General features: G+C 33.9%; 1 protein-coding gene across 1 annotated transcript; it reads left to right on the forward strand.

Moving 5' to 3' along the window:
* Positions 1-6,022: 6,022 nt before the first annotated feature.
* Positions 6,023-11,371, forward strand: LOC145166809 (vacuolar sorting protein 39-like). The gene is made up of 12 exons (XM_079085847.1): positions 6,023-6,610; positions 6,678-6,889; positions 6,983-7,114; positions 7,198-7,341; positions 7,428-7,540; positions 7,635-8,058; positions 8,144-8,452; positions 8,529-8,750; positions 8,816-9,058; positions 10,186-10,629; positions 10,715-10,813; positions 10,898-11,371. Exons 1-12 carry the CDS (start codon positions 6,163-6,165, stop codon positions 11,096-11,098), a joined length of 2,991 nt encoding a protein of 996 aa, XP_078941973.1. The 5' UTR covers positions 6,023-6,162; the 3' UTR covers positions 11,099-11,371.
* The last annotated feature ends 8,126 nt before the right edge of the window (positions 11,372-19,497 follow it).

Raw genomic sequence — 19,497 nt, forward strand, 5'->3', positions numbered from 1 at the left:
GTGTGAGATAAGCCCGATATCTTTACATAAAGTTGTAGTGGTCGAAACAAGGATTCTGGGGATATAAAAAACGCTGAAATCCGAGTTATAACGAAGAAGTTATGACCCGTCGAAGTTTCGCGACAGAACCGACACGGCACCGGGAGACATAAATAGTGAATTTACGATAGAGCGACTTTTAGCCTTAGCGATCTAAACGAAAGTCGTAGAAAACGTTAAACCGAGAGCATGGATATGAAGAACGTTGAAAACGAAGCTCGTATGCGTAAGTTACGAATTTTAGAAGTCGAGATATAAATCTACGAAATGTGATGACATGGCATAATCTAGGCCGATGCTTGCTGAGCACGCCTCGCTTCGGATGGGTGACACCTGGCCTCGCTATACCTCGCGTACGAGAGGAGCGCCCAGCGTTCGAAGTACGCCCTGCGTACAAGAAGGTTACGCGCAACAGTTCGATCCTTCCTGCGGTCCGAAGAAGATCCACGATGACCCAACAGCCTTGCGACGCGTGTCTCGTACGAAGCCACACTACGCCCAGCGTACGGCTTTGGTACGCCCAACGTAGACCCAAGCTGGAGCCTATAAATAGGTTGCGAAGGCAGCCTCTTTTCTTCACCAATTTACTCACCATTTCTCTCTCTACTTTCTTTCACTACCCCCTAACCCCCCTAAGCCTAGATAAACCCCCTAGCACCCGAAGGAAGCCCCGAGGCTCCCGGAGTCCCGAGAAAAAGGGTCTTTCGTCTCGGAAACTGTAACATCCCAAATTCAGGAATATAAGTTCGGGGTGCTATGTGTAAATAAAGGAGTAGACTCGACGAGTAGGTATCTTAACTCGTCGAGTCAGAGGGGGTTTTGGCCACGTGTTAAGTGACCAACTCGCCGAGTCGGCAGCGGGACTCGACGAGTCGGTGCTGGGAAGAGAAAACCCTAATTTTAGGGTTTGCACCCTATTTAAAGGACCATATGTCCTCCCTTCAGCCTCCTTATTGCCCTTGAGAGTCAGTAAACCCTAAAATCGTGTGAGCTTCCATTGTTAAAGAGATTTGAGCTTTGGAGGAGGAATATTGAGAAGGGAGCTTGAAGATCAAGAGGCTAGCTTCAAGGGATTGGTGTAGATCCAGAATCTACTTCAGCTTGAATACATTTTGGAGGTAACAAGCTGTTACCTTGACTCTATTGCATTTATATCTATTCAAGAATGAGATTTGGGGCCATTTTGGCATGTAAGGATCTAATTCGGGTTAGGGGGTCTAGATCTGAGGTTGCTACTTCAGATCTAGACTTGTCTTGGTCCAGAGACTCACAAAGTATCAGCTCTTGGTTTGTTGGTGAAGCATCCTTGTCTTTAACCTTAGCCCTAGATTGATTTGGGCCTATAGCTTCTTGTTTCCACGTAAAGTTTGCAACTTTACGTGAGAGTCATGCCCTAGAAGAGTGGATCTACAGTTTGGAGCCCCTGCATGGCTCGAAAAGCCTTTGTTTGAATAAAGGACTGAAGAGACTCGACGAGTCACTTGGGTGGACTCGGCGAGTCATATGAAGATAGGCATGAACTCGACGAGTTGGAGGAACAACTCGGCGAGTCTATTGAAGATTGTCGTGGACTCGGCGAGTCAGAACGCAAAACCCCAACCTCTTCTGGTTAAGACTCAGATCAGTGAGTTGAGTGGTGACTCAGTGAGTTAGACATGATAGGACTCAGAGATTGTTGAACTCGACGAGTCATGGGGTGACTCGGCGAGTCGAGTCGTGATATGGGAGTTTTCTGAGTTTAGGAACTCGGCGAGTCAGTGGGTTGACTCGGTGAGTAGGGTCAATCAGGAAGGTTGACTTTGGCCAGGACTTTGACTTTGACCAGTTTGACCTTCAAGGGTATTATGGTAATTTGGATATTCATGTCAATGGATCATTGATGGCTATAGGTGTTGGAGTTTGGGGCAGTGCTTCGGGATTGTGCTTTCGTGGTTCGGTTCGGCAGTTACTAGGTGAGTTATCCTCACTATGCCCAAGGGTCTAAGGCACCAAGGCCGGCCCTTTGATTGGTTATTTGAGATAGTTACTGCTGTGATATGTTAGTTGGTATCCTGGTAGATAGGATGGCTATATGATGGTATGCTCTGTTAGATCAGTATCCTGGTAGATAGGATGGCTATATGATGGTATGCTCTGTTAGATCGGTATTCTGGTAGATTGGATGTGGCTATGCTTAGTGAACTGTAGTTGGTCTGACTGTCTGTATGATGGTAGGAGATTACCTGTTATATGTGCACGTGTTGAGCAGTAGTAGAGGGTATTCCATCCCGGTAGGATGATAGGGCCCTAGTATGTTGTCTTATAGACTGTTATATGGTTATTTGATAGGTGCACATGTTTGCTAGTATGTGGGCATTCCAACCCGATGGTTGTGGGCCAGGAGTATTCCATCCCGGTAGGATGATTGGACTCATAGTAGGTGGGCATTCCAACCTGATGGTTGAGGGCCAGGAGTATTCCATCCCGGTAGGATGATTGGACTCATAGTAGGTGGGCATTCCAACCTGATGGTTGAGGGCCTGGGGTATTCCATCCCGAAGGATGATTGGACCCATAGTAGTTATTGTATGTATAGGTGTGTGGGCATTCCAACCCGATGGTTGTGGGCCGAGAGTATTCCATCCCAAGGATGATTGGACTCATAGTATGTTGGCATTCCAACCCGACGGTTGAGGGTCTGGGGTATTCCAACCTGATGGTTGATTGGACCCATAGTATGCTGTTCATTGCTGTATTTGTATGGTTATGTGTGTACGGGTATTTTGGGGGAACTCACTAAGCTTTCGAGCTTACGGTTTCAGTTTATTGTTTCAGGTACATCAGGTGATCGTGGCAAGGCAAAGGCGTGATCGTACCGCTCCTCATATTTCATGATTTGTGATTTGGTTCTGGGGATACTCTGATGTTTAAACTATTTTGAAAACAAGTTGTAATAACTTAATGGTTTTTGAACGGGTTAAAATGTTTTAAATTGGCTTAAATTTTATGGGTGTTACAGAAACGGGTTAAAATGTTTAAAGTATTTTATATAAATTATGTGCTACGTGTGCATATTATCTGTATACTTGCTATCTATGCTGGATGAACGATTTTATACATGTTTTAATTAATTTAAATTGTATATGTATTTTATATCTACAAAATGTGTTGGGTAAAACATGGGTAGATGTAATAGTTGTTGTGTGACAAAATAAAATAATGAGAGGCCTCGTTATAGATGTTATTGATGATCCAGTCATCTAGCGGAGTAGAGATGACGACCACAGACTATTTTAGACAGTCCAGCGGAACGTTAGCAGGCTCGCAACCTGTAGGTGTTTATTTGAACTGTGTGCTCACCAGCAATACTCCATCCCCCACATGGTTGCCTTATTTGACATGAATTGCTGAGGAACCCTGTGTTGTCACCCCGATGAAAGTCCTTAGACTAGGTCCCTTGTGTTAGATGTTTTAGGGACGTAAAGTGAGGATAACGAGAAGGGGTAATCAGGTTTGATTGGTTTGATAAAGTTAATAAACTTATTTATTGTGGGTTGAAAACCCTATGTGCTCACCAGGCTCCCAAGCCTGACCCACTCAGTTTCTTGTATTACAGGTAGTGGCGCATGAGCATATATGTTTGGATGAGAGATAAGGGATTGTAGGCCTATAAATATGAAATAATGTAGTAAGGCTTACGTTGTACTGTTTATGCTTTTGATCTGTATCGAACATGACATCCCGAGGTTTTTAATGAAATACATTTCTTCGGAAATGCTTTGATAAATCTTTATCATATTTTATTTTGGGAACAAATTCTGCAACACTTTTATTTAAAATGTTACTCTGATTTTTAAACAAAGCATAAACAAAATCAGTCTTTTCTGACCGTGAAAATGGGGATGTCACATAGGGTTTGGGACGTCTCTAGGGTATGGAGGCTGAAAGTGGTGGGAGAAATGAGCCATAAGGATGTTTATATAGCACCCAAACCCTAAATATTAGGGTTTCCTTCTGTCATCTGTACGCCCAGCGTACACAAGTGTACGCCCAGCGTACTAGGGCGCGCCTAGTACGCTCAGCGTACCCTTATGTACGCGCATCGTACTCCTCTTGATTCCCAAAATTGCAATTTATCCCTTATGCTTCTCCTGGCTTCACCCATCTATCCCAGGGACTATAAATGACAAATCTTGGGATGTTACAGTCGGTATTGTTTTGTGTTGTAGGCCAAGATCCCCGGGTGGTCCAGTGTACTGTAGGCCTTGCGAGGCGATCCAATCAGACTGTAGGCCCAAGGGAGCGGTCCAGCTACTGTAGGCCTTGCGAGGTGGGCTAGTAGACTGTAGGATTGGTAGAGTCCTCCAGTCATCCTGTAGGTTTTGCGAGGCGGTCCAGGCAGACTGTAGGCTCATGTGTGCATGAATTTTATGTGTATTATTGTGTGAGGTATTTTGGGGGAACTCACTAAACTTTGGCTTACAGTTGTGAATTTAAATGTTTTCAGGTACTTTAGATGATCGAGGCAAGACGAAGGCATGATCGTACACATCCTCCTGCTGATTTTTGCTTAAGAGATGATATTGATACTCAGATTTTTATGGTTTTGTTTTGAAACAATGGTTAATTACTTTATGGGTTTATGAAAATGTCTTTTGAAAAATGAAATTTTTTACTATGGTTTTTGGGATGTTACAACACTTAACAACTCCAATTTGAAGGAGTGAGCCAAAAGGACCATCCATAAAAAGCTTTCAAACAACAAGGACCATACTTGAAGACAAAAAAAAGTTAAGGACCAAACTTGATATTACTAGAAACTATATAGATCATTTTTAAATATTTGTATTAAATATATTATATACAATATTAAAAACCAATATGAATGATGACATTGGTTTTCAACTTTAGTCTCTCTATTTTTTTTTTCTTTTTTGGTCCTTAGTTGGCATGTTTGGTGATTTTTTTTCCTTACTTAAGTTTAGTCTCTATAGACTTTTTTTTGGTCCTTACTTGGCAAGTTGGGTTTCTTTCGCAAATTTAGTCCAAATGCCTAACGTTCTTATTTTGACATGAACTCATGTTGAAGGTTTAGAGAAAATTATATTAGATATTTAGAAGACCACAGATCATTTGGTGGTTGTTCCTTGACCTTGGTTTTGATATTGTATTGTACACCCTCTTATTATAAAATTCGAAACTTGGTTGTTTAAACATTAAACAATAGATTGAGACCAAATTTCCACAACAACTTTTAAAACGATTAATTGTTTTCAAAATATAACTTAATAAATTTTAACCCGTACAATGAATGCTTCAAGCATGTAATGCGACTTGTGCAAAATATGGACTTGAGGGACACTTTGCAAGGACTTGTAAGAAAAAACCACTCATATGAAAAGAAAAGGAATTAAATGAGGAAGTAGGTGACGATGAAGTGGAAACTTAAAAGAATATTTTGAATACAAGTTTGAAGAAAAATCATCTTTTGGGAATGCATAGTGAGTGATGAAAAATGATGAACATATATTTTTAATGCCTTTTTGCTATTTTTGTTTGGCCTTTTGCCATTTTTGGATGGACATGATAAACTTATTATGTATGTCCTTTTTGATATATTTATATAAAATATGATGCTTTATTTTGTAAAACAAACCCCACTCCAAATGTAAATAGATGACACCCTTTGATAGTAATGAAAAAAGTAATGAAATCATGGAGTTTTTTGTATTTGTTACATAGTTATGCATATGTGTTTGTTTATGCATTCCAATATATGTTTATGTAGTACACACATGCAAAAGTGTAGTATCAAAACAAATTTGGATATAAACATATGTTTCTCACTCTTTCTCAACTATTACTTTGGTCATTCACACTAAAACATTATACTTTAAGAGTCCAATTATAGGAAATAACAACATATTTTGATGATTTATTTTTACTTAGAAAATCTACTTCCTCTTTGATTATATGATCCAAGGCGCACCAAACCACCCCATAAAGGCCGAGTTCAAAAGCGCGGGCAGCTTTGGCTCAGGGTTTTTCATCCTCTAAACAGTCAACGACCACTACGACGTCGTTTGACCCGAATAACCAGACACCTTATATTTCTCAGAGTTTCAAGGAAGATCACCGGAAAAAATGGTGCACACTGCATTCGATTCGCTTGAACTACTCAATGGTTGCCCCACGAAGATCGACGCGGTTGAATCCTATGGCTCAAACCTACTAGTCGCTTGTGCCGATGGATCTCTTCGAATCTACGGCCCGGAATCCTCCACCTCATCAGCTGACAGATCTCCACCATCCGATCGTCATTCTAAAACCCTAGAATTGAAGAGGGAACCATACGTGCTCGAGAGAACTGTCAATGGATTCTCCAGGAAGCCTATGTTGGCTATGGAGGTGTTGGGGTCTAGAGAGCTTCTGCTTTCTCTCTCCGAGTCAATTTCGTTTCATAAGCTCCCGAATTTGGAGACGCTAGCGGTGATTACGAAGGCGAAAGGAGCTAATGCTTACTCGTGGGATGATCGCAGAGGGTTCTTGTGCTTTGCTAGGCAAAAGAGGGTTTGCATTTTCAGACACGATGGTAATTTGTCCTGAAATACTAAGCTTAATCGCTGAAATCTTTATCACAACTTTCAATTCTTCTGTAGGAGGGCGTGGATTTGTGGAGGTGAAAGAATTTGGTGTTCCAGATACAGTGAAGTCAATGTCTTGGTGTGGCGAGAATATATGTCTTGGGATTAGAAGAGAATACACGATATTGAACGCCACCAATGGTGCACTTTCAGAGGTCTTCCCCTCAGGAAGAATTGCTCCACCATTAGTGGTGTCTCTTCCATCTGGAGAACTTCTTTTAGGGAAGGTACTGTATACAGTATACACTCTTTCTTTCTTACACGCCATTTTCTTCGATATTTTACATATGTGAATGAGTGAATCAACACACTGTTCTCAGGATAACATTGGAGTTCTTGTGGACCAAAATGGCAAGCTCCTTCAAGAAGGCAGGATCTGTTGGTCTGAAGCCCCTGCAGTAGTTGTCATTCAGAAGCCTTATGCTACAGCTCTTTTACAAAGACACATAGAGGTATTATAGATTTCTTATCTTCTTTCTTATCCGAGGTTAGTACCTAATAAACTAATACATTATTCTTATCTTGATGTGTCCAGATACGATCTTTACGAGTCCCTTACCCATTAATACAAACAGTTGTTCTTCGTGATGTCCGCCTTATTCACCAAGGAAACAATGCAGTGATTGTTGCCCTAAACAACTCCATTCATGGATTGTTCCCTGTTCCTATTGGAGCACAGGTTTGTCTGAAATCTGAAATCCAGAAACAAAAGCAATGGCCATTTATGTAATTTTACCAGTTCCTAAATCTTATATCACAATGCAGATTGTACAACTGACAGCATCTGGAAACTTTGAGGAAGCTTTAGCATTATGTAAGCTACTTCCACCAGAAGATTCAAACCTTCGAGCCTCAAAGGAGCAGTCAATTCATATCAGGTAATATTTACCATTTGTATGAGGGGTATTCTTGTCATTTTCATTGTTGTTCTCTAATGTTATTGTTCTCTAATGTTGTTGTTCTTTAATACAGATATGCACACTATCTGTTTGAAAATGGGAGCTATGAGGAAGCCATGGATCATTTTGTGGCATCTCAAGTGGAAATAACTTATGTTCTTTCTTTATATCCATCAATAGTTATTCCAAAGTCATCAATGGTTTCTGGACCTGAGAAGTTTTTGGATATGAGTGGTGAAGTTTACTTATCAAGAGCTTCATCTGGTATGTCAGATGACATGGACACTTCTTCACCTTCTCCTACACTGGAATATGATGAAACCTCTGCTCTTGAATCCAAGAAAATGTCTCATAACACATTAATGGCATTAGTAAAGTTTCTACAGAAGAAGAGAAACAGTGTAATTGGAAAAGCTGCTGCTGAAGGAACTGAAGAGGTTATATCAGATGCTGTTGGACATTCCCATGAAAGCAATCGATCCAAAAGATCAAACAAGGTAACAATTCAACATTATTTAAAGTGAATAGTATTAAGATATAATATTATAAATTGAACTTATTTTTTTTATTTTTTACTTTTAGGGGAGAGTCAACATGCCCCTTGACTCAGGTGCTCGAGAAATGGCATTGATATTAGACACTGCACTTCTACAAGCTCTGCTTTTAACCTCACAATCTACTCCTGCTTTGGATTTACTAAAAAGTTTAAATTATTGTGATGTGAAAATATGTGAGGAAATATTAAAAAATGGAAACCATTATTTATGTTTATTAGAACTTTACAAATGGAACTCCATGCATCGTGAAGCTCTCAAGCTTCTTCATAAGCTAGTCAACGAGTCAAAATCAGATCAAAAGTTCAAACCTGAGATGATAATTGAATATCTCAAAGTAAGTTGTTAACTTTTTAATTATCATGTATAAATTTTTGTATTGTGTATTTGAATTGTTTTATACTTTTATGCAGCCTTTATGTGGGCCCGACCCTATGCTTGTTCTGGAATTCTCAATGCATGTTCTTGAAAGGTGTCCAAGTCAAACCATTGACCTGTTTTTGACTGGAAACATTCCTGCAGATTTGGTCAACTCTTATTTAAAACAACATGCTCCCAAAATGCAAGCTATGTATTTGGAATTGATGCTTTCAATGAATGAAAATGGAATCTCTGGGAATCTTCAAAATGAAATGGTATGTCAATATATATTTGTTACTGTTTAATCTCTGAGAGATTAATGTTTGTGTTGTAATTGTAGGTGCAAATATATCTTTCTGAAGTGCTTGATTGGTATAATGATCTGATTGCTGAAAAGAAGTGGGATGAAAAAAGTTACACAGCATCAAGGAAAAAGCTGTTATCAGCATTGGAGGGTATTTCTGGATATAATCCAGAGATTTTATTGAAAAGATTACCTCCAAATGCTTTGTATGAAGAACGTGCAATTTTATCAGGGAAAATGAATCAACATGAACTTGCATTGTCCATTTATGTTCATAAGGTATTATTATTATTATTAGGGAAAAGGAAAACTCCATAAAAGTCCTTATATTTTGGCCTCATAATCGGTTTAGTCCTTATTTATATTTTTTTTATTTGATTAAGTCCCAAAAACCGACAATTGTAATCATTTTGACCCTTTTATTTTGGTCAACAGGGCATCCCACTTTCAAAATTTATACACTTTTGGACGAGATTTTAAATTTTATTACAAATTTGGATAACATTTTACACTTTTGGCCTAAATTTTAAAATTTTGTTACGAATTCATCATAAGTTTAGTTTTTTTACATCCTTTTTTTTCAAAATTAAGGATGAATTCATAACAAAATTTTGAAATCTGGGCTAAAAGTGTAAAGTTTGGACCAAATTTGTAATAAAACTTAAAATCTGGGCCAAAAGTGTAAATTTTGTTACAAATTCATCCTTAATTTCGAAAAAAAAGATGTAAAAAAACTAAATTTATGATTAATTTGTAATAAAATTTAAAATCTGGGCCAAAAGTGTAAATTTTGTTACAAATTCATCCTTAATTTCGAAAAAAAAGATGTAAAAAAACTAAATTTATGATTAATTTGTAATAAAATATAAAATCTGGTCCAAAAGTGTAAATTTTGGAAGTGGGATGCCCTGTTGAACCAGAATATAAATTTTATTGCAAATTTGTTCCAAAATTTACACTTTTGGCCAAGATTTTAACTTTTATTACAAATTCGGTCCATAACTTTACACTTTTGGCTCAGATTTCAAAATTTTGTTACGAATTCATCATAAATTTAGTTTTTTCACATCCTTTTTTTTTTCAAAGTTTAGGATGAATTCGTAACAAAATTTTGAAATCTGGGCCAAAAGTGTAAAATTTGGACTAAATTTGTAATAAAATTTAAAATCTCGTCCAAAGTGTAAATTTTGAAAACGGGACGACCTGTTGACCTGCTAAAACGGTCAAAACGATTAAAATTGCCGGTTTTCGGGACCCAACTGAATAAAAAAAATATACAAGGACTAAAACGATTATGAAACCAAAATATAAAGACTTTTAAAGAGTTTTCCCTTATTCTTATTATTATAATAATAATATTTTGTTTCTTACTATTCCATCAAATTTACTTGTATTCCATATTCCAGCTTCATGTTCCAAGCCTAGCTTTATCCTACTGTGACAAATTATACGAGGCAGGACTTCATCAACAACAAACTACAAAAACCAACATATACCTCACTTTACTTCAAATCTATCTAAACCCTAAAAAAACAATAAAAAATATCGAAAAAAGAATCGCAAATCTCGTATCTTCATCATCATCATCTCCAAGTCCTAAAGTCGGTTGGACATCAGTAAAAACCAAAGCAAAAGGATTAGGAAAAAAAATAGCAGACATCGAAGGCGCAGAAGATTCTAGAATCAGCCCAAGTGAAACCGATAGTGGGAAAAGTGATGGAGATGATTTTGGTGAGGAAGTTGTTTCCAATATCATGCTTGATGAGGTTCTTGATGTGTTGGGTCAAAGGTGGGACCGGGTCAACGGTTCACATGCACTTAAACTTTTACCTAAAGAAACCAAACTACATGTAATTAAATTACCCACTTACCCTTCCTGTCTTGTCTTTACTCTTTACGTTATACAAATGTTTTTGAATCTTTTTTTTTTTTTAGAATTTGCTTCCATTTCTCGGACCTCTTTTGAGAAAGACGAGTGAAGCGCATCGGAACTTTTCCGTGATTAAGAGATTGAGAGAATGTCAGAATCTCCAAGTATGTTTATGTCTTGAAATAGCAATGTAACTTTTTTTATTTTAAATTTATTTTTTTAATATGTGATTTTGTATAATGGTGTAGACGAAGGATGAGTTATATAGCCAGAGAAAAGTGGATGTGAAGATAACGGGAGAGAGTATGTGTTCTCTTTGTAACAAGAAGATAGGGACTAGTGTTTTTGCAGTGTATCCAAATGGAAACACAATTGTGCACTTTGTTTGCTTTAGGGATTCCCAGAATATGAAAGCAACTGGAAGAGGCTCATCCTTAAGGAGAAGATAGAAAGAAGAATTCATTTGGTTGTTGCAAATTTAAGATATTTATTGTATAGGTGTGGTAATTGGTGTAAAGTGTTTTCGTGAAGAGTTGAGTTTTTTTTTTTTTTTTTTGGTGTGATTGAGATTGTTGTTTTGTGAAGTTTGTAATTGACGAATGTATGTTGTGTGTGTAGACTCCGAGTTGTGTAGTTGAATCGTTGGAGAGTGTGGGTGTAATTGATTATGTTATGTGATTTTGATTGTGATAATTTTATTATATATTGTAATTTTCTTTTTAGAGACTAGTGGTTTTTCTTTGGTTTTTATAGTTTTATGATACATGTTTAATTTTGTAATGTAGCCTGCGTGAATGACTTGAAAGGGTAACTGTGTGAATGACTTGAAAGGGTAACAGAGAAAAAAAAAAATACATTTAACAAAAAAACAATAAAAAATAAGAAATGTTAAGTACAAATATCTCATAATATGTGTCACTCATCCATTCTTCCCAACTTGCCACTTAATAAAATCTATATTTAACAAATATCGTATATTTGCTTTTAACGAAAGTTACTTTTAAAGTGACATTGCAAGTCGCTTCCAGTTTAACAAATAAGAAATATCAATGGCCTATACATAGAAAGAAATTGAAACCAAATTTTCATTTTTATCCCTTCTATTTTGTTAGTGTTTCATAGTTTATATTTCTTATTTAACAAATTGACTTTTTTTATTAATATTTAAAAATATTTAATAATATTCATTATTACTCTTCTTTTAAATGTATTCATGAGATCATTTTAATTATACAACTTTTATGATTAAATAATATGTTTCTATTTGTTAGTTTTCAAAATTAATAAAGTTTCAAGGGTTTAAGATATAAATTAAAAAAATCTATGGTCTTTTCTAAAACTACAACTTAATCTGAAGGTATAAAATTGTAATATTACATTTTGTGAATAGATTGATTGTCACACATATTGACACCATAATTGAACATTATCAATATGATTTTTGTCAATAGATTGATTGTAATATTACAATAGATTGATTGACACACATATTGACACGATAATTGAACCTTATCAATATGAACCATATAGTGATACTAAAATAAAAAAATTATTCACATATATTTTTAAAAGTTTTAAGATTATTAACATATATTTTTATATACGTATTTCAAATAACTAAATAATAAAAACATAAGGGTTTGTTTTGTAAGTTACGTCTAAGTCTATAGTCTAAAGGGAAGAAAAGGAAAAAGATATAAAAAGAATTGAATTACGAAAGTGACAAGCCTGATAGGATTGGTTTTGCATTAATGAAATTAATATAAGGGATAATGACTTAGGAGGGTAATAACGTTTTCTGTTTGTCCATTTTAGGTTCCTAACGTATTTTTTGTGCGTATTATACCATTAATGTTATTATAACCGTTTACAAATAGTCTTTTTAACAGGAAGAAACCGGTAAAAAAGATTATTTCTAAACGGTTATAACAACCTTAATGGTGTAATACACACAAAAAATATGTTAGAGACCTAATATGGACAAACGGGAAACGTTATTACCCTCCTAAGTCATTATCCCCGTATGAAACTATAAACCCCTATAGTAAATTTTTACTTTTTAAATAAGAAACTTGTAGGTCTTGGGGTTGGTAATTTGGATGCTTTTGGATCGCATTCCGATAAGAGCTAAACTGGTGGAAAGGGGGGTGATGATAGATTCCTTATTGTGTCATGTGTGTCATAATTCTCAAGAAAGTGTGAAGCATTTGTTGCTGCAATTTTCGGTTGCTGATCAGGTTTGGAGTCGGGTTGAGCATTGGCTTCATTTGGACCTTTCTTTGTTTTCATCTATCCGTGATGTGGTGGATTGAGTGGATTCTAGACCGACGGTTCATATGGAACGCTCGATTATTGAGTCGGTGTTCATGATGATGTGGTTACAAAATCCAATCCAATCCAATCCAATCCAATCCAAACCTTTCTACTTTTTATTCTTTTTAATTTCAACAACTTTATATGAAATACACATATAAAAATAAATACTAAAAATCTTAAAAATATATATTCAAAATAATAAATACTAAAAATCTTAGGAGGGTAATAACGTTTCCTGTTTGTCCATTTTAGGTCCCTACGTATTTTTTGTGCGTATTACACCATTAAAGTTATTCTAACCGCTTACAAATAGTCATTTTAACAGGAATAAACCGGTAAAATGGATTATTTCTAAACGGTTATAACAACCTTAATGGTGTAATACACACAAAAAATACGTTAGGGACCTAATATGGACAAACGGGAAACGTTATTACCCTCCTAAGTCATAATACACGAATTAGTTCGTGTGTATAGGAGGACCCAGAGTGTTGTTAATAAGACACCCCTTAGACACCCTATTGACCATTTTATAAAAAAATCAACCTATAACCAACTACTTATAATCAGTTTTTTCGGAAACAATGAAATTTCAACCAATAAAAATATTTCAAAATTAAATTAGGGTGTCTATATGGTACAATGGAGTGTCTTATTAGTCAACCATTTTTAGACACACGAACTAGTGTATCTTTCACATCAACTAAGTCATTTTATTTCCTTTTTAATGTAATATTATTTTTATATAATATGAATCGAGTATTTTTTTAATAACTTAATGTTTTTAAATTAATCCCTTATAATCTTATAAAAGTTACAACTAAATTATAACCCGCGTTAAACGTATTGAAAAAACATAAAAACATTTATATATATTGCATAATAATTATAAAAGAAAGTTTATGACTATTGTTATTATTGAAATGTGAAGAAGAAACACTGAAATCGATAAATATCTATAAACGTTGCAGGACCTCTTTGTAGACAGCGTTTTTTGTTTTATTAGTTGAACGACCTTCCTCGTCACATATGAGTACCTTCAAACCTTTTTTTATTGTTACACGAGAAACAGTTACATATAACTGACCATGGGTGAAGACCGGTCTACGCAAGTATAATCCAACATTTGATAATGACTGTCATTGACTTTTGTTAATGGTCATAGCGAAACAAACTGCTATTGGGAATTGCGTACGTTGAAAACGGAATGAATTTTTTTTATCGGATGGGGTCAACTTCATGCGAGGTATATAAATAGTCTCGTTGAAAAATCTACGTTGAAAACGGAATGGAATTTTCAGTAACTCCGCTATATAAATCAAGCAATAACTGAGGTGGGTGAATCAAGTCTGGTAATTCTACTTTTCCATTATAACAACATATGGAATAAGAGGTTTTCCTTAAATATTTATTTCCTCTTATTGCTTCTCCCTTCCAAACCCTAGCTTTACATAGAGAGCAAACGTATACCGCATCACCAGAATCCAAATAATCTATAAAGAAACAAAAAATCTCATCACATAATATATACTATAATTAAGCGTAATATGAAAAGGGTGATAACATATTGAAAGGATAATTTTCATTGGATAACCAAAATTTAAAATTTTAAATAGAAAGAAACGTACCTTTGCTTATGCCAATACATTTAGTCTGGGTGTCAATCCTTACATCATTTTGACCAACTGAATTATAAGGCACGGATGTTAATTTCTTTTTTCTTGGTGCTGCAAAATAAACATAATTTAAATTATTAATAAGACAATAAATATTTATAAAATTAAGTGCAAAAATGTATAAGTGGATGTATTAACAAAATAGATGATAACATACCTTGGTAATCAACCTTATCAGTATAACCGAAGGAAGGCTAAGAACGAATAGTAGTATTGCTTGAGTTCTCCACAAAATCTTCATTCAAATCAAAAAAAAGAATATCCTTTGTATTGAATTGTTTTCGTTTCCCTCTTTTCGTTTTTGTTGTGTTATTTTCTTGAAATGTAGCACATTTTTTTGAAAAAAATAATGATTAGATAAGATCAATGATTGTGTTGGTAATAATTGTGAAGTAACTTTTAAACGTGAAAAAAGGGTATAAAGTGAAATATAGCGAACGTAATTATATGATAAAATAAAAAATACTATGCATTAATTAATAATGACATACTTTGAAACATATGACCATAGTTCAGATAGGTCTTGCCTGCATTGAAAGTTGTTGCATTTTGAATTGTTTGGTGATTTGAAATTGGCAACGTACTTGAATTGTTTACAACTATTCATTAGTAGTTTTTTATTTTAGTAAATATTGAATGTATTAAAGTTTTTATATTATCTAAATTGTTTAGGTAAACATAATAAAAAAATAATTATGAAAACTTATCCTGACCGGTGATATGTGACAGTGACGGCCTTGAGGAAATAAATGAATGTTGCACATTTTGTTGTACTATACGGTTATGAGAGGATAATGTTGAAGGTGATGGAGTAACTTCCCGAGTAACTTGAGAAACAGACGTTATGAAGATACGATTTTCTGGAAAAAAAATTGTATTGTAAATGACAATGAAAATATGAATATGTATATGTAATATTAAAGTACATATATTGAAATTAAATTTATTATCAATTAAATAAAAAAATATAATACGTAGTAATATAACAATAGGATAACTATTATCGGTGTTGTGATGCGTCCTTACATCCTTGAAAGTTGTTGAATTTTTGTTTGTTTGGACATTTGAAGTCGGCGACGTGTACAGACCGTTTATAACTGTTTATTAGTATCATAACAGTTATTAAATTTGGAAAAAATGATAGTCTTTATATGGTTTTGACTGACAGTGAAAGAATAATATAAAAGTAATTATTAATAATTTACCCTGATTGGTTATTTGTGAAAGTGGCAACCTTGATGAAATTGTTGTAGGTTGCAAATTCAGTCGTAGGACGATAAGGGATGATGAGTTTGAATGTAATTCCGGGCATTTTCGAATAACTCAACAATTAGTGGGGATGTAGAAGTTATTTTCTTCAAAAAAAAGTATGATAAAGGTGGATGAAATGAAAATATATTAGACATTAAATATGAAATTTAACGGGAATATATATTACATAAAAAGAAAATCAATAAATGATATGTATTGAACATCTAATGATAATATTAAATTAAAATTTTACCGCTTGTGATTTTCGACACTGGTGGGCATGACGATGTTTTTGATTTGGTTCTTCCATTGTTGGTATTCATATATGTTGTATATTGTAAAATGTAAGATGAAGTACATAAAATTGGAGAGAAGAGTAAATGCATAAATGGATATCATAACATACCATAAAAAATGATTATACAAAGAATGGAATTAAAGGATATTGGTAAAGATAATAACGAATTAAAGTTGGTTAACAAATATAGAGATATAATTGGAAAACATGTGTCGTGATTTTATATTAAATAAAAATATGTATAAAAATAGATGAATTAAATCCTTTTTAATAAAATAAAATTAAATGATGGTTTCTAAATTGACAAGGGTACATGATTTTGAAAAGATTTAAAGATAATATTTCCTTATTAAACGATTTAATCATAAATGTCTGGATTCTATATATTGAAACATGATAAATATACATATAATTATTTTGGAAAGTGTTTATGATTGATAGTATAATTGGAATGATAATATGCATAAATAAGAATATAAGATTCATGAAAGAAATTAAAATTTCTAAAGTATGTCCTCATGTTGACAATTATACCATTGGTCATAAGAAAATTACCTTTAAACTTAAAACAAATTGACAATAATAGACTTGGTCAACATAGTTTGTTATTTAAACTTAAAACAAATTGACAATAATAGACATGGTCAACATAGTTTGTTACGAACAATAAAAAAATTATTGTTATAAAATCTTGTTTGTGGAATAACAAACTCAGTGGCTTAAGCCAAAGATTAAGGAGATTACCTTTAAACTTAAAATAAATTGACAATAATAGACTTGATCAACATAGTTTGTTATTTAAACTTAAAACAAATTGACAATAATAGACTTGGTCAACATAGTTTGTTACGAACAATAAAAAAAAATTATTGTTATAAAATCTTGTTTGTGGAATAACAATAATAATATAGTAAACTTGCCATAAAAATTTAACACACATGCATTACTTAAGTCACACCACAATTCCAGATCATTAATCCAAAAATGAGTAATGCTTTTTGTAATCACACATATTTTCCTTTTTTTTCTTTTTTTTTTCAATGTGTTCTATCATCCGGAGTAGTGGGGACAACAACTTCAGTCGTCTCCATGCCTTTCCTTTTTTTTTTTTTTTTGTTTCTTGCAGTTTTTTTCATCTTCTTTAGAGAATTTGCACCTTCCAAATTATCTACCAACACTTAAAGACATATTATATTATGTAATGTAGCCATACAAATGAAACAATGCCTTAATGGGGAAAAAAAGAAACAGGGGTATTTTAGTAAAAAATTCACAGATGGCAATGGAAGTTTCCAAAGTTTTTTATGTTCATGCATTTTATCAAACAACTAATATGCATCCTAAATAAATCTATATTAATGTTCAAATGGAAGCTACAAAAACCTAAAGCAATTAATTTCATAAAAAATTCCTAATAAGAACTAAAACTTTAAAACTCGTAATAATTGCAAAACTAACCATACATTAGAATATCAGAAGGCAATTTCAAAAAAGTTACATTCAGATTCAGATTCATTCAGGTATGATGTTTAATTTTCTGGCAACAGATAGGGATACATTAGGCAATATCGATCGAAATTTTTATTAGCAAAACCAACAGAAGATACAGTAGGCAATATCAGTGACATTTGAATTAGCAAAATCAATAGAAGATAAAAGTAGGCAAGATCGATAACATTTTTTATTAGTAGAATTGAGACAAAAATTTTTTAAAAAGAATGCGTACCTTGAGAAGAAGAAAAGCGCACTGAGAATAATCTTTGGCAGTCAATCTTAATTTCAAGTTGTTGGTGACAAACACGACGCAGGTGATGCATTGATGGAGAAGATAAGTGGCTCGCTATATATAATAAGATGGCTTAATGATCATTGATTTTGAGGAGGAAGAACATTGATAGAAATCGGAGAGATCATCGACTCTTGATATTATCTTCATTAGAGAGAGAAATAGGAAGAGAGCAATTCGTATTTTGGAGGAAAAATGGTTTTAGACGGTAACAAAAGGCGTATTTGTAGTTCCCTTTTGTTATGATGACATCAGCGAAATTGATCTAGTGGTTTAAAATAATCAATGAAAAACATTGAAGGGGTCAGATTGTTTTAGGTGATGTAATTAAGTTTTTGGTTTAATATATATAGAGATTAATACCCTTTATTTATTAAATTTTAATATGTACTATTATCAATGTATTAATTGGATAATAAAAATATTAAGATTTTTTTGTTATTTTAGACCTATTATTTTAGACTTCTAATTAGCGTATTATTCGGTCGTTTTTTTGGATTTTCAGTTTAATCGTTTCGGTTTTATCGATTTTTACATCTTAAAACTAACCATAACTAAACCAAATAAAGTTCGGTTAATTGGTTTTGGTTAATTCAGTTACGGTTTATTCTGTTCGGTTTACAGGTTAAATTAAATAAAATTTAACATGTAAAATTAAATATTAAACTAAAATAAATAAAAACTTACTAAACTTTTAACAAATGAAAAAACACACTAATACATATTACAACTTTAAAAATCAATATATTACAACTTTATTAAAACTTTCTTACAATGTTATTTGTCTAAAACAACATGTTCACGAGTACCATTAGTGGCCAATAACTTCTTATATACATCTAGTCGATCTTTATAGGGAGTAGCCCATCCTGTTGCACAAGCATACCTCAAATGATGCCGCTGTGGCGAAATAGTAGACATCGGGTATCCTCCATCCAATGTAACTTTGACGTAATGATTGTTATTAATATATCCAAGTGCTATGGCAACACGTTCATACCACACCTGTGATAGTTAAAACATGTAGTATCACATTGTATCTTGAAGCAATGAGGATACACATATATGTCATTATCATCCAATATTCTTCAAGCGCAGGACTGCTGAAAAAATTTAAAGCGTTGTAATTATTAGACCATTATTCGGTTCCAAATATGCCAACATATTCTGTCTTGTATTTCTTCAACTCTTCAATTAATTCATATCGAAAATTGATTAATATATCGACATTTTCCATTGGCGGCGAACAAGAACGGATGCGTTGTTTGATAGGTTTTAAAGGTAGACCAGCACGACTTTTTCCAAAAAACTTATTCTTTGAAGAAGGACGACCATGAGTATTTTGGAGATTTTCATATTCGTGTATATACCACCACGATCACATTTAAATAAAACATTAAAATCACGTTTAGAATTTTTTATGTTGATAACATAACCAAGAGAACGTCGTGTTTGTTGCACCCAATCTATTAAGTCTTTATGAGAATTGAACACGTGAAAATGATATAATAATCAACAACT

The sequence above is a fragment of the Lactuca virosa genome, chromosome 3 (assembly GCF_052849685.1).
Source record: "Lactuca virosa cultivar CGN04683 chromosome 3, Lactuca_virosa_CGN04683_v6, whole genome shotgun sequence".
NCBI classification, from domain to species: domain Eukaryota; kingdom Viridiplantae; phylum Streptophyta; class Magnoliopsida; order Asterales; family Asteraceae; genus Lactuca; species Lactuca virosa.